Consider the following 15,308-nt stretch of genomic DNA (forward strand, 5'->3'; position numbering starts at 1 on the left):
GGAATTCAAATCAAAAACAACATTGTTATAGAGCCGCTCCAACATTCTTAAACGAGCTCAAGCATCGTTAAAAGTTTATAAAGTTGTAAATCACGCATCACTATACAACAGTGTGAGAAATCTTGGAGAGGGGGAATATTTAAAAGAGAGGGAACGAGGGGGAGAGAAAGAGAGAGAGGGCTGGTTGTATGGGCAATGTTTTGATCCTTTTATGGATTTTAATGGATCCATTTGGGCTTGTTGCAAAACAGATGCCATATTTCTCTCCCAGCCAATAAAAACCTTTCATTTTCTGGATGGATTGGTCAAAATATTTGGTGTCATAGCAGAGTTGACACACGAATCCATCAGTGACACCCTCCGCTATGATTGTAAAACACTTGTTAGATGGAAATAATTAGGCTGGTGTAGCGAATATGGGACGGTATGGTTAAATGGAGGCTTATGTAAGAACTTGACGGGGATAGAGAGGAATCTGAGGGTCTTGTGGGTGATTCAGTGGAGCGTCCTCAACGAGCATCCTGGAACACATTCCCACACACACTCTGTCTATGTTCTCTCTCTCTCTCTCTCGCTCTCATTCCGTACTTTCAGAGAGAAAGACGTATGAGGGAAAAGAAGGAGGTATGAAGTAAACAAGTGCAAAAAAGGGAGGCGACACATTTTTTAAGGAAACGTAACCCTTTTTTTCTGTTGATCCGATCACTGTCGGTAAGGGGTCTCATACCTATGAGCGGAGCCTGTCTGAGGCCCACCCGGCTGGGCTTGAGGATGAACTGGCACTGGGTGTCTGGAGGGAGACACTGGTCCAGCAGCATCGCCCCCTGGTCCTCCGGAGGAGGAACTGCATCCTTCCCTCCATCTCCTCCTGCTCCCACATTACGAATGTGACTCATCTTGATACTGAAGGGAAACTCGTGCCCTGAGGGGTAAGAGAGGAGAGGGCGCAGAGGTTAGACGTCAGGGGACGTGAGTCTGTCCTGAGATGTGACCAGACCAGGTTTACAGTATTCAGCTAGTATTTTATCTACCTCGCCGTTAACGGAAGGAAAAACACCAAAGCAGAGCAAATTTTGACCGCAGAGTAGAGTTGGAATAGGTAGAAGTTGCCCCTGACCACTGATTAAGGTCAACTGCAACCAAAAACTAAATGAGATGGATATGGCTGAGTGTAAAAGGGCTGAGTAGGGTTTGGTAATGGAGGTAAACTCACCAATCAGAGGATAGGGGGAGTCATCCTTACAGGAGCTCATCCACAACTGGTGGTCTTTCACACAGCCCTGGAGAGAGAGAGAGAGAGAGAGAGAGAGAGAGAGAGAGAGAGAGAGAGAGAGAGAGAGAGAGAGAGAGAGAGAGAGAGAGAGAGAGAGAGAGAGAGAGAGAGAGAGAGAGAGAGAGAGAGAGAGAGAGAGAGAGAATGGCACCAGGGGACACACTTCCACACACACACACACACTCAGAAACAAGCGGACACACTTACCGAAATGCCAAACAGCTGTAGTGCCATTCGGATTACATCAGTGGTGCTGTCGGAATTACTGACAGCTAGAGTCTTAGCCTGGGGAAAAGCACAAAAACATGAAATAAATTAACACAAGCACACACACAACCATGAAAGAACCCCCCCCCCCCCCCCCCACCCCCACACACACACACACACAGACCTGCACCACCGCATTCGTAAACTTACATAAGCACAATTCCCAATGTCCTTTGCAAATATTTTCAAAGGAATGGTCTTGGGGTCATCCTTCTCTTTCTCTTCATTTATTCGACTGGAGGAATGAGAAAATAACACTTTATTTCACACAAGCCATACTTCTAGAGTAAGTTATGAACAATATTGTCTCCCGTCAACTTTGGTTACCTTTTGATGAGAGAAAGCCACTTCTCCTTGTGCTCCACAGAACTGCAGACAGAAGAGACCGAAAATAAGAAGGGGAAATTAAGTCGGATAACCGTCTTATTTTTCTCATCTTCTCTTACAAAATGTGTCCCTGTAAAACTGCATAGTTCCTATGAATTCCTGGTGTCAATGCATATAGTGTGTGTGTGTGATATTTTGCAATCCCTGGCTCTCTGTGGTCAGAGTAAGGGGGGGTTACGATTAGGAATATGACCCAGGTTGTGGTGTGGTGGAGGGTTGAGAATTTACTGTTCTAGAGGTTGTTCCTTGTTCTGAGACACAGAATAACAAGTCCTGTACTGTACTGTGCTGTGCATACTCAATTAGGATTTATTAAAGGGACCTTCTCACTATAAGTACAGAGTATACAGTAATAATACACTAACCAGTCTGCTTTCATACATAAGTGTGTGTGTGTGTGTGTGTGTGTGTGTGTGTGTGTGTGTGTGTGTGTGTGTGTGTGTGTGTGTGTGTGTGTGTGTGTGTGTGTGTGTGTGTGTGTGTGTGTGTGTGTGTGTGTGTGTGTGTGTGAAGGAATGTCTGCATGCTTGCGTGCGGTCGTGTGTGTGTGTGTGTGTGTGTGTGTGTGTGTGTGTGTGTGTGTGTGTGTGTGTGTGTGTGTGTGTGTATACCTGAATGTGGCGACACAGTTGAAAGTGGGCCAGCCCATGACGAAGCTCCTTTCTGGACTGGTGGTGCCTTCACACACATCCTCCATACAGCCTGCTGTCCACATCTCACACATACGCACCTGAGCCTTCAGCTTGAAGTGTGTGGACGACCTGCAGGAAACACAAGAGGGTCACAAACAGTTTAACATACTAGCACACACACACACACTGAATCACATATTTCTGAGCACATACAGTACATTATTTAATATCCATGGTCGAATTCTCAACATTCCTACATTATATATATATATATATATATATATATATATATAAAATAAAAAAATCTACATTGTTGAATAATGGTAAAGACATCAAAACTATGAAATAACACTTATGGAATAATGTAGTAACCCAAACATTTGAGATTCTTCAAAGTAGCCACCCTTTAACTTGATGACAGATTTCCACTCTCGAATTGCCAGGGTCGAGATGAGTTGATGCCATCAGCGTGCCCCGGAGACGGGACGGGCCATGCAGTAAACCACGTCACATCCTGTTGGGCCCACAGCGAACCACCAGCACCCATGGTCCCGGTGAAAGTCAACAGTCACGACACTCACGCTCTGTTCGATTCCGGGAGTGTGGTAACGCTTGTACAAGCGCGCCTGCTGGCCCATCCGACCGACCGTGGTGAGGAGATGTCCGTCTCCTGTGTTCACGGCAACACCAAGCGGTATTCGACCGGGCAGGCCACCATCGTGATGCCACAAGGGAGCTGCCAGATGGTGGTAGGTGCCGTACCTGAATTGTCCAGTACCCGTCCTTGTGGGACGAGATTGTCCTCTGTTCACGGAACTGTGGAGGCACGAGCTTGGAAAAAGAGTATGAGCCGTCGACCGACGAGAGCGGGGTCGGACTGCCGCCTGTGCGACCCCGAAGCAAGTGGTTGCCAGCCCGGGTCTACGAACCAACCCGCAGAGATACCTGCCCTGAGACCCCTGATGGTACAGTTTGGGACCACCCAGTGGGAGGATCCAAAAGCCGCCGCGGCCCAGGTGATAGCGGTGGATGGCCAGCTGTTGTATCAGGTGGAACTTCAAAAAGTGTTGGTGCTGCCCCGCCAGTACGTCGGAACTGTTCTTCAGCTGGTCCACACTTATTTGTTGGGGGCGCACCTGGGAATGGAGAAAACCCGGGAACGGATCGCCGCACGGTTCCACTGGCCAGGATTTTAAATGTATTTATTTAACCTTTGTTTAACGAGGCAAGTCAGTTAAGAACAAATTCTTATTTACAATGACGGCTTACCAAAAGGCAAAAGGCCTCCTGCGGAGACGTGGGCCTGGGATAAAAAATAAAATAAAAAATCCAATATGAATACAGGACAAAACACACATCATGACAAGAGAGACAACACAACACTACATAAAGAGAAACCTAAGACAACAACATAGCAAGGCAGCAACACATGACAACACACCATGGTAGCAACACAACATAACATAGCAACAACATGGGAGCAACACAACATGGTAGCAGCACAAAACATGGTACAAACATTATTGGGCACAGACAACAGCACAAACGGCAAGAAGGTAGAGACAACAATACATCACACAAAGCAGCCACAACTGTCAGTAAGAGTGTCCTTGATTGAGTCTTTGAATGAAGAGATTGAGATAAAACTGTCCAGTTTGAGTGTTTGTTGCAGCTCGTTCCATTCGCTAGCTACAGCGAACTGAAAAGAGGAGCGACCCAGGGATGTGTGTGTACTTTGGGGACCTTTAACAGAATGTGACTGGCAGAACGGGTGTTGTATGTGGAGGATGAGGGTTGCAGTAGATATCTCAGATAGGGGGAGTGAGGCCTAAGAGGGATTTATAAATAAGCATCAACCAGTGGATCTTGTGACGGGTATACAGAGATGACCAGTTTACAGAGAAGTATAGAGTGCAGTGATGTGTCCTATAAGGGGCATTGGTGGCAAATCTGATGGCCGAATGGTAAAGAACATCTAGCCGCTCGAGAACACCCTTACCTGCCGATCTTTAAATTATGTCTCTGTGATCTAGCATGGGTAGGATGGTCATCTGAATCAGGGTTAGTTTGGCAGCTGGGGTGAAAGAGGAGCGATTACGATAGAGGAAACCAAGTCTAGATTTAACTTTAGCCTGCAGCTTTGATATGTGCTGAGAGAAGGACAGTGCACCATCTAGCCATACTCCCAAGTACTTGTATAAGCCTAAACCCTCAGAGGTAGTAATAACACCTGTGGGAAGAGGAGCATTCTTCTTACCAAACCACATGACCTTTGTTTTGGAGGTGATCAGAACAAGCTTAATGGTAGAGAAGGCTTGTTGGACACTAAGAAAGCTTTGTTGTAGAGCATTTAACTCAAAATCCGGGGAGGGACCAGCTGAGTATAAGACTGTATCATCTGCATATAAATGGATGAGAGAGCTTCCTACTGCCTGAGCTATGTTGTTGATGTAAATTGAGAAGAGCGTGGGGCCTAGGATTGAGCCTTGGGGTACTCCCTTGGTGATAGGCAGTGGCTGAGACAGCAGATTTTCTGACTTTATACACTGAACTCTTTGAGAGAGGTAGTTAGCAAACCAGGCCAAAGACCCCTCAGAGACACCAATACTCCCACAGGAATGGAATGGTCTACCGTATCAAAAGCTTTGGCCAAGTCAATAAAAATAGCAACACCGTCTTGCTTAGAATCAAGGGCAATGGTGATATCATTGAGGACCTTTAAGGTTGCAGTGACACATCCATAACCTGAGCTGAAACCAGATTGCATACCAGCGAGAATACTATAGACATCAAGAAAGCCAATCAGTTGATTATTGACAGGTTTTTCCAACACTTTTGATAAACAGGGCAAAATAGAAATAGGCCTAAAACAGTTAGGATCAGTTTGATCTCCCCCTTTAAATAAAGGATGAACTGTGGCTGCCTTCCAAGCAATGGGAACCTCCCCACAGGAGAGACAGGTTAAAAAGGTTGGAGATAGGCTTAGCGATGATAGGAGCAGCAACCTTAACTTCTCTAGGATAGGGGGCAGCAAATTCACTATTAGATAAATAGCGTGCCCAATTTCAACTTCCTTCTACTCATCCCCAGAATATAAGATATGCATATTATTAGTAGATTTGGATGGAAAACACTCTGAAGTTTCTAAAACTGTTTGAATCATATCTGTAAGTATAACAGAACTTATGTAGCAGGCAAAACCACGAGGACTAACCATTAATTTTGTATTTTTTTTAAGTCACTGTCTGTTCAATGAGTTTTCATTGGGAAGCCAGATTTCTAATCACTCTGTTCTCAGTTCCTACTGCTTCCACTGGATGTCACCAGTCTTAGGAAATAGGTTGAGGTTATTAATTTGTGCAATGAAGAAGAAGGCCATCAGGAAGCAGTGCAACGTCATGTGTACTGTTTGGGAGTTGCGCAAGACTAAAAAAAGTTGCGTTAGTTTGTTGATCTCCTGTATTGAAAACAGATAGACCCGTCTTCAATTTGATCGATTATTAACGTTTACAAATACCTTAAGTTGTATTACAAAAGTACTTTGAAATGTTTTGGCAAAGTTTAGAGGTAATTTTGTAGTGACTTTGCGCAAATTGGAAGCTGTTTTTTTCTGGATCAACCGCGCCAAATAAATGGACAATTTGGATATATATGGACGGAATTAATCGAACAAAAGGACCATTTGTGATGTTTATGGGACATATTGGAGTGCCAACAAAAGAATCTCGTCAAAGGTAATGCATGTTTTATATTTTATATCTGCGTTTTGAGTAGGGCCGGCAGGGTTGAAATATGCTACTCTCTCTTTGTTGACATTGTGCTATCATCAGATAATAGCATCTTATGCTTTCGCCGAAAAGCCTTTTTGGAATCTGACATGGTGGCTGGATCACAACGAGTGTAGCTTTAATTTGGTATCTTACATGCGTGATTTAATGAAAGTTTGATTTTATATAATTTTTTTGAATTTGGCGCTCTACATTTTCCCTGGCTATTGGCCAAGTGGGACGGTAGCGTCCCACATATCCTAGAGAAGTTAAAGAAGAAAGGGTCTAAACCATCTGACCCAGATGTTTTTTTGGGGTCAAGTTTACGTAGCTCGTTTAGCACCTCGGACTCAGTGACTGCCTGCAGGGAGAAACTTTGTCGAGGGGCAGGGGAAAAAGAGAGAGAAGCATCGGGGATAGTTGCATTAGAAGGGGTGAGAGATAAGGAAATGTTGGACGGACAGGGAGGCATGGCTGAGTCAAATAGGAATCCTGACTTATGAAGTGGTGATTACAGAGCTCAGCTATGTGCTTCTTTCAGTAACAACCACATCATCAACATCAAGGGCAGCTGTGAGGAGGAGGGTTTATTCTCCAGGTCTTTAACCGTTTTCCAGAACTTCTTGGGGTTAGACCCACAGAGAAGGAACTGCTCCTTAAAATAACTGACTTTGGCCTTCCGGATATCCTGAGTGCACTTATTTCTCATTTGCCTGAACGATAGCCAGGGATGAGGTGGGCCGTGGAAGACTATTGCTGCAGCTGCCCGGAGTTTCAAATCACCACCCCTAAAGCACACTTCCGGAAAACGCTGGTTCCCCTACCGATCATCGGAGTGCCATTTGAACGCATCGCCATGGACATAGTGGGCCCCTGGAAAAAATGGCTCGAGGACACCGGTTCATCCTGGTAATATTAGATTATGCGACCCGATATCCCGAGGCCATTCCCCTACAGGCGGCAGTCTCCAAGGGAATCGGCGGGAGAGGTTCCACCTCTTCAGCAGGGTGGGCATCCCGAACAAGATCCTGACTGACCAAGGTACTGAGTTCATGTCCCGACTAATGAAAGATTTGTGTGCTCTCTTATGGATAAAGCAGATACGGACCTCCGTCTTTCATCCGGAGACGGATGGGCTCATCAAACGGTTAAATAAGACTCTCAAACAAATGTTGCGGAAGGTCATTGAGCGGGACAGGAAGAACTGGGACCAGCTACTACCTCACCTAATGTTCTCGATCCGAGAAGTGCCCCAAGCCTCCACTGGGTTTTCCCCTTTTGGGAGGAGACCATGCGGCCCACTATATCTTGGCAAGGAGGTGTGGGAAGCCCAGCCAACCCCTTTACGCTGTGTGGTGGAACACGTATAGACGATGAGGGAGTGGATGACAGCCATATGGCCATTGGTAAGGGAACATATGGAGAAGGCCGAGTGCGCCCAAGCCGGGGTACCCAGCCCCGAGAGTTCCATGTGGGTGACAAGCTGCTAGTTTTAATCCCCACCACAGAAAGTAAGTTCCGGACAACACGGCACGGGCCTTACGAGGTGAAAGAGAAGCTGGGACCCATAAATTACTGCGTAAGGCAGCCGGGGAGACGGAAACCCCAACAGATTTACCACGTGAATCAATTGAAGAGGTGGCACGTAAGGACAGCCTTGGCCGTGTTGTGGACAAAACCCGGAATATCAACTGGTCCCGAGCAATGAGGACCTCAGACTGGCCCAGAAGCAAGCGCTCCAGGAGCTCATCGATCGGAACACCGACGTGTTTTCCGAGAAGCCGGGCCGAACGACCCTCATTCAACACCACGTCCTCACCCGGCCTGGAGAAACGGTACAAAAGAGGCCATACCGGATCCCAGAGGCACGAAGGAAGGCCGTGAAGCAGGAGGTGGAGGCTATGCTGAGGATGGAAGTCATCGAGGAGTCCCACAGTGCATGGTGCAGCCCCATCGTGTTGGTGCTCAAACTGCAATGACTTCCAAGGGGTGAACGACATCAGTTTGTTTGACAACTACCCCATGACGAGGTTGGACGAGCTCATCAACCGGTTGGGAAAGGCCTTCAGCACCCTGGAGCTGACCAAGGGATATTGGCTGGTACCCTTGGTAACCTCCTACCGGAAGAAGATGGCATTCTCGACACCGAACGGCTTATACCAATACCGGGTCCTCCCGTTTGGTCTCCATGGAGCGCCACCCACGTTCCAGCGCCTGATGGACCGAGACCTCCAACCCCACCAACAGTACGCAGCAGTCTATTTGGATGACATCATCATCCACAGCCAAGGCTGGGAAGAGCACCCGATGCGCCTCCAAGCGGTACTGGACACGCTCAGACAAGCCAGGTTGACAGCGAATCCCAAGAAATGCAAGCTGGTGTTCGAGGAGGTGGAGTACCTGGGGTATTTGATTGGATGTGGGAACGTCAAGCTCCAGGAGAGGAAGGTCCAGGCGGTTTGTGACTAGCCCGTTCCCCGCACCAAGACACAGGTCAAGTCCTTCCTGGGGCTGGCGGGATACTATAGCCGGTTTATCCCCAACTTTGCGGCTATAGCCTCTACCCTTACCGATCTGACCAGGGCCCGCCTCCCGAAAACAGTGAAGCGGTCAGATGAGGCCAAAGCGGCGTTCAGGCGCTTGAAGGAAGCCCTGTGCTCCCCTGAGGCCCGATTTCCAGGTACCGATGCTGGTGCAGATGGATGCCTGCGACACAGGACAAGCCACCAGGGGGAGACTCATCGAGGCCTGGTGACAGATGGAGTCTACATCACAGGGCGGTGGCTCCCTCTGCTGGACGTGTCAGGTCTCGACCGGTCCTTTTCTTTATTGGTTTAAATAAACACCCTTGAAACTGAGTTATAACACTAGTCCGTGTCTGATTTGTGTAAACGTCTAGATCAAACCCCCTGGTCTGCCACAATACATACACATAAATAAACCTATATACTGTACACATGACTCTGTCTGTGCACACGTGCACACCTCTGATACACACACTTACTTCTTCCTAACTTCCTAGCCGACTATTTTTCACCCATAATGTAATTATGGCTGTCTCCACTGTATGGGTCAGCTCCACCCAGGGGCACGTGATGTTGAATATAGGTTGGAGAGAGAGGCCCAGTTCTGCTGCCACAACATCTCAGCAACGTTGGTTCAACACCCTGATCGTTGCCTGAAGGTTGTGTTGTGGGTGGGGAGCACCTCGGGCGCTGATGAGTGGTCTTTGATCTGGGATGGATAAGATGGATTTGATTGGCTGAGAGGTAATTATAGGCTGGATAGGAGCGATGGAGGGATGGAGTAGAGGGAGGGAGGGAAGATGGGATAAGAGAGGGATATGTCTCACAGACCTGGAACGGGTGTTTTTAGACTTGCTGCAGGGAAAAGAGATGGAATGCTGTTTTTAGCTCCCCCCTCTCTCTCTCTCTCACTCACAAACACACACACACACACAGAGAGAGAGAAACTCACTTGGCCTTGGCGATAAGGAGTGTGTCAGTGAAGAGGAAGAGGTGTCTCTCCTGCGTCTGTAAACCGGTCTGCAGCTGGGTGTGGGCGTGGGCCAGGAACACCCTCCATGGAGAGAGGAATGCCTGCACCAGGGGACACTTCTCTGGGCTGACTGGGGACAGGCAGTTCTCCCTGTCAACACACACACACATCACACACTGTTAGAATAACCAGGTCATCACAAGGTAGAGGGGTCATTTCACGTTGGCTCCCAATGGGCCAATGGGTCAGGCAGATAACTGTTTGGGGTCAGAATGAGAGGAGGTGTGGTCCCCTGGGTTGTGTTTATGGATGAACCCTGTGCTCCAAATTCTGGTCATACAATCACACATGCAAAGACACACAGAAGCACACAGATATAACGTCTGTATCAGGTTCTAGGGAAAGATACCTCTTTCTGAATGATGTCAATATCTGCCATGGGCAAGTACAGCAGATGGAACAAGTTGGCCTTTTTCCAGGAACAACGGAAATAGTTGCAGGGCTCTGTCCTTTCCTGTTTACAGCAGGCAGTAAGATCGGATTCTCAGCTCCCATTCGAGAGATAATGGCCCTGTACACACACGGGCGCACACACACAAATCATCCTAACCACCAACCCCAGAGAACTCCCTTCAAACAGTTTCTTCCTAACACTGGGAAGAACCAAAAGCTTGGCATCAAATATCCCTCCACACCCATATTACAGATCTCTTTTGTCATTGACTTGTGTAATTAATCAGTGATGTATTGTAATTACCTAATGGAAGACAGAGTGACTCCGACGTGCCTTGGTCTTTCTGTGTTTTTAGAGCTCTTCCTATTCCAAAAAGAGTGAGTGAACGAGAACCACAGACTAAGGTCTTCAGTTTCCTATTGATTCATTGCTTCTGGATGAGTATTAAAGGCCGAAACCATGATTCAAAACAAGGGTGCAATTTGTAGGAGGGAAAATTGGGAGAGGTTCATACCCCTGGACCCCTAAAAATTCTGAAATATAAACATAACTAACACCATAACAAAAGACCACTTAGAACAAGCTTCAACAGCTCTCAGGGAGATTATAAAACCATATCACCCCTTCCTTCTCTAACCGCTTTTCTTAATACATAATATATCAAGGAAGTGCCTAAGTCAAAGAGTCCACACACACACACAGAACAGATTCACATAATATCTCTCCTTCTATACAGACACCAAACTTCCATATTCAACCCACATCCCTTTCCCTGAATGGTTTATTGGCAGCTGAGCTCCTGTTCCATTGAAGCTGATGGATGATTGGCTAACAACCCCATTGTGTGTCATATAATGTTGATAAATTGGACAAAGAGGTAATTTGCATACACACCACATACACGGCCATTTTTGTTGGGGAACAGTCCTGTGGAGCGAGATGTTGACTTTTCAGACACAATGCTGGTTGTTTATTCTCGGGGGGCTCCTGTGGGGTAAGGCCTCTAAGCCCAACCCTGTGAGACAACAGCACAACACGGCATACTAATGTCCCAGCATACCTTTAGAGAGAGAATTGTGAATATTGATGAGCCTGCCATCACTATATCAGACCTAGTAGCCAATCAGAATGCCTAAAGAATGGCACCACCCTCTTATCCTGATTATGGTCACACTGGCTTTCCTTGATGTACCCCACACCTAGACTCTGGTGGGGTGTGTCAAGGTTACCGGGGGCTGCAGCCAGGAGATGAGGTCACCCTGGTCCAGATGTGTGTGTTGTGACCCCCCGCGCAGTGTGGATGAGAACATCTGTAAGAAGAGACCCCCCAGTGGACAGCAGCTGGATGAACAGCTGTCCCTCAGATGCCACACTCACACACAAACCCTACCTCATCTCCACACTATGTATGTTCTCTAAGCCCTGTGACCCTCCTGCTCTGTATCCCCCAGACAGACACATTACACATCCTTATAGGACACTGTCCTTTTGCTTTGCTCTGGTTAAATTCTGTGTGTGTGTCACGTTCCTGACCTGTTTTATGTTATTTTTTGTATGTGTTTAGTTGGTCAGGGCGTGAGTTGGGGTGGGCATTATATGTTTTGTGTTTCATTGTTTAGGTCACTTGAAATTAGCCTTATATGGTTCTCAATCAGAGACAGGTGTTTGACGTTTTCCTCTGATTGAGAACCATATATAGGTTGGCTGTTTCACACTGTTTGTTTGTGGGTGGTTGTCTTCCGTGTCAGTGTATGTTCGCACCACACGGGACTGTTTCGTTGTCGTTAGTATATGTAGTCTGTTCCTGTTCGTGCGTTCTTCATGTTTTATGTAAGTTCTCTCGTTCAGGTCTGTCTACGTCGTTTTGTTGTTTTGTAAAATTATCAAGTGTTCTTCGTGTGTTTAGTTTCGTCTTGTTAATAAAGTTCATTATGTCATCATACCTCGCTGCAAATTGGTCTTCCGATCCCTCTCTCCTCTCCTCGTCCGAGGAGGAGGAAGAATTAGAGTTTCGTTACAGAACCACCCACCAAATTACCAGAACCAAGCAGCGGGGAAAAGGGCAGCGACAGCAACCGCAGAAATCCCAGGATTCATGGACATGGGAGGAGATCTTGAACGGAGAAGGACCCTGGGCACAGGCTGGGGAGTATCGCCGCCCCAAAGCTGAACTGGAGGAAGCGAAAGCTGAGCGGCGGCGATATGAGGAGGCAGCACGGCAGCGGGACAGGTACGAGAGGCAACCCCAGAATTCTTTTTGGGGGAGGCTAGAGAGGAGTGTGGCTAAGCCAGGTAGCAGACCTGAGCGCACTCCTCGTGCTTATTATAAGCAACGCGTCACTGGTCAGGCACCGTGTTATGCGGTTAAGCGCACGGTGTCGCCAGTGCGTGCCCATAGCCCGGTGCGCTATAGGGCAGCCCCCCGAAAGTGTCAAGTGAGTGTGGGCATCCAGCCGGGGCGTATTGTGCCTGCTCAGCGCGTCTGGTCTCCGGTACGCAGTTTCGGTCGCAGGGGTATGCTAGCTGCGCCGGCTCTGCGTGCTGTGTCTCCGGGGCGCTGGGAGGGTGCAGTGCGTCCTATGCCTACACTCCGCTCGTACAGGGCAAATGTGGGAGTGGAGCCTAAGGGAGAAGTGCGCGTAGTAGGCACTAGATCTCCAGTGCTCATCCACAGCCCGGTTCAACCTGTGCCTGCACTCTGGAGGGTACGGGCTGGAGTAGTATGCCAGCCTGGGGGAGTGGTGCCAAGGCTGCGCACCAGAGCTCCAGTGCTCCCCCACAGCCCGGTCCTTCAGGTGCCTTTTAACATCAAGCCTCCTGTAGGTCTCTCCAGCCTGGTGGGTCCTGTGGCAGCCCCACGCACCAGGCTGTCTCTCCGTCTCCTCCCTACAGGTGTGCCCGTCTGCCCAGCGGCGCCTGAACTGCCCGTCTGCCCAGCGGTGCCTGAACTGCCCGTCTGCCCAATGGCGCCTGAACTGCCCGTCTGCCCAATGGCGCCTGAACTGCCCGTCTACCCAATGGCGCCTGAACTGCCCGTCTGCCCAACGGCGCCTGAACTGCCCGTCTGCCATGAGCCTGCAAAGCCGCCCGTCTGCCATGAGCCTGCAAAGCCGCCCGTCTGCCATGAGCCTACAGAGCCGTCCGCCAGACAGGAGCCGCTAGAGCCTTCCGCCAGACCGGATCAGCCAGAGCCTTCCGCCAGACCGGATCAGCCAGAGCCTTCCGCCAGACCGGATCAGCCAGAGCCGTCCAGCCAGGACCAGCCTTCAGAGCCGTCCAGCCAGGACCAGCCTTCAGAGCCGTCCAGCCAGGACCAGCCTTCAGAGCCGTCCAGCCATGACCAGCCAGAGCCGTCAGCGAGCCATGACCAGCCAGAGCCGTCAGCGAGCCATGACCAGCCAGAGCCGTCAGCGAGCCATGACCAGCCAGAGCCGTCAGCGAGCCATGACCAGCCAGAGCCGTCAGCGAGCCATGACCAGCCAGAGCCGTCAGCGAGCCATGACCAGCCAGAGCCGTCATCCAGCCAGGATCCGCCAGAGCCAGCCAGCCAGGATCCGCCAGCCAGTCCGGTGTTGTCCCTCAGTCCGGAGCTGCCGTCCCTCAGTCCGGGGCTGCCCCTAAATCCAGCGGGACCCATGTCTAGGGTTCCCAGTCCAAGGTCGGTGGCGAGGGTCGCCACCTTGAGGAGGCCACAGAAGCGGGGATTTAATATGGTGGGATGGGATCCACGTCCTGCGCCAGAGCCGCCGCCGCGGACAGATGCCCACCCAGACCCTCCCCTAGACTTTTTTGTGGTGCGTCCGGAGTTCGCACCTTAAGGGGGGGGTTCTGTCACGTTCCTGACCTGTTTTATGTTATTTTTTGTATGTGTTTAGTTGGTCAGGGCGTGAGTTGGGGTGGGCATTATATGTTTTGTGTTTCTTGTTTAGGTCACTTGAAATTAGCCTTATATGGTTCTCAATCAGAGACAGGTGTTTGACGTTTTCCTCTGATTGAGAACCATATATAGGTTGGCTGTTTCACACTGTTTGTTTGTGGGTGGTTGTCTTCCGTGTCAGTGTATGTTCGCACCACACAGGACTGTTTCGTTGTCGTTAGTATATGTAGTCTGTTCCTGTTCGTGCGTTCTTCATGTTTTATGTAAGTTCTCTCGTTCAGGTCTGTCTACTTCGTTTTGTTGTTTTGTAAAATTATCAAGTGTTCTTCGTGTGTTTAGTTTCGTCTTGTTAGTAAAGTTCATTATGTCATCATACCTCGCTGCAAATTGGTCTTCCGATCCCTCTCTCCTCTCCTCGTCCGAGGAGGAGGAAGAATTAGAGTTTCGTTACAGTGTGGGTGTTTTCTCTACCATATACACTCCAACAATGAATGGCCAACAACTCTCCTGAGAACTTGAGCTAATTTATTGTCGAGGCCCAGCGTCCAATAACTTTTAATTTATTATCAATTTGTCTGCACCTGTCTAGACCCAAGTAGTGCACTTGACTTCTCTGAGGTGCACAAAAGGTTTAGCAGTTTATGATGACAATCCGAGGGAAAAGTAAATAAATTGTGGCTTAACAAGACCCCTTGGTAAGAAACAAGGGGGGGAAAACTTTATGTAAATCTCATTGGCTTATGTAACTTTTGAACTTTGACCAGTTTGTCAAACAGTGTGTTTGGACCTAGCGGTGTGTGTGTGTTTGCGTGTTTATCGTGTGTGTGTGTGTGTATATGTTTGTGTGTGTGTGTGTATATATGTGTGTGTGTGTGTGTGTGTATATATATATGTGTGTGTGTGTATATATATGTGTGTGTGTGTGTGTGTGTGTGTGTATATATGTGTGTGTGTGTGTGTGTATATGTGTGTGTGTGTGTGTGTGTGTGTGTGTGTGTGTGTGTGTGTGTGTGTGTGTGTGTGTGTGTGTGTGTGTGTGTGTGTGTGTGTGTGTGTGTGTGTGTGTGTGTGTGTGTGTGTGTGTGTGTGTGTGTGTGTGCAAAAAGGGTTAGCATTAGCTTGACTTCTCCTCCAGACAAACACTGTCCAGACC

The 15,308-nt window shown here is 48.5% G+C and overlaps 1 protein-coding gene across 4 annotated transcripts in view; it reads right to left on the reverse strand.

Annotated features, from left to right (window-relative positions):
* LOC139546496 (rho GTPase-activating protein 20-like) overlaps positions 1-15,308 on the reverse strand; it is a 68,387-nt gene that overhangs the window by 24,656 nt on the left and 28,423 nt on the right. For all 4 annotated transcript variants that reach the window (XM_071354929.1, XM_071354928.1, XM_071354927.1 and 1 more), the window contains exons 3-9: positions 9,804-9,974; positions 2,539-2,688; positions 1,868-1,909; positions 1,691-1,775; positions 1,481-1,558; positions 1,214-1,280; positions 728-922 (exon numbers count right to left, since the gene is read on the reverse strand). In XM_071354929.1, the coding sequence (XP_071211030.1) occupies positions 728-922; positions 1,214-1,280; positions 1,481-1,558; positions 1,691-1,775; positions 1,868-1,909; positions 2,539-2,688; positions 9,804-9,974 (788 nt within the window). The remainder of the gene's footprint in view (positions 1-727; positions 923-1,213; positions 1,281-1,480; positions 1,559-1,690; positions 1,776-1,867; positions 1,910-2,538; positions 2,689-9,803; positions 9,975-15,308) is intronic.

Source organism: Salvelinus alpinus, chromosome 20, assembly GCF_045679555.1.
Source record: "Salvelinus alpinus chromosome 20, SLU_Salpinus.1, whole genome shotgun sequence".
Lineage (NCBI taxonomy): Eukaryota > Metazoa > Chordata > Actinopteri > Salmoniformes > Salmonidae > Salvelinus > Salvelinus alpinus.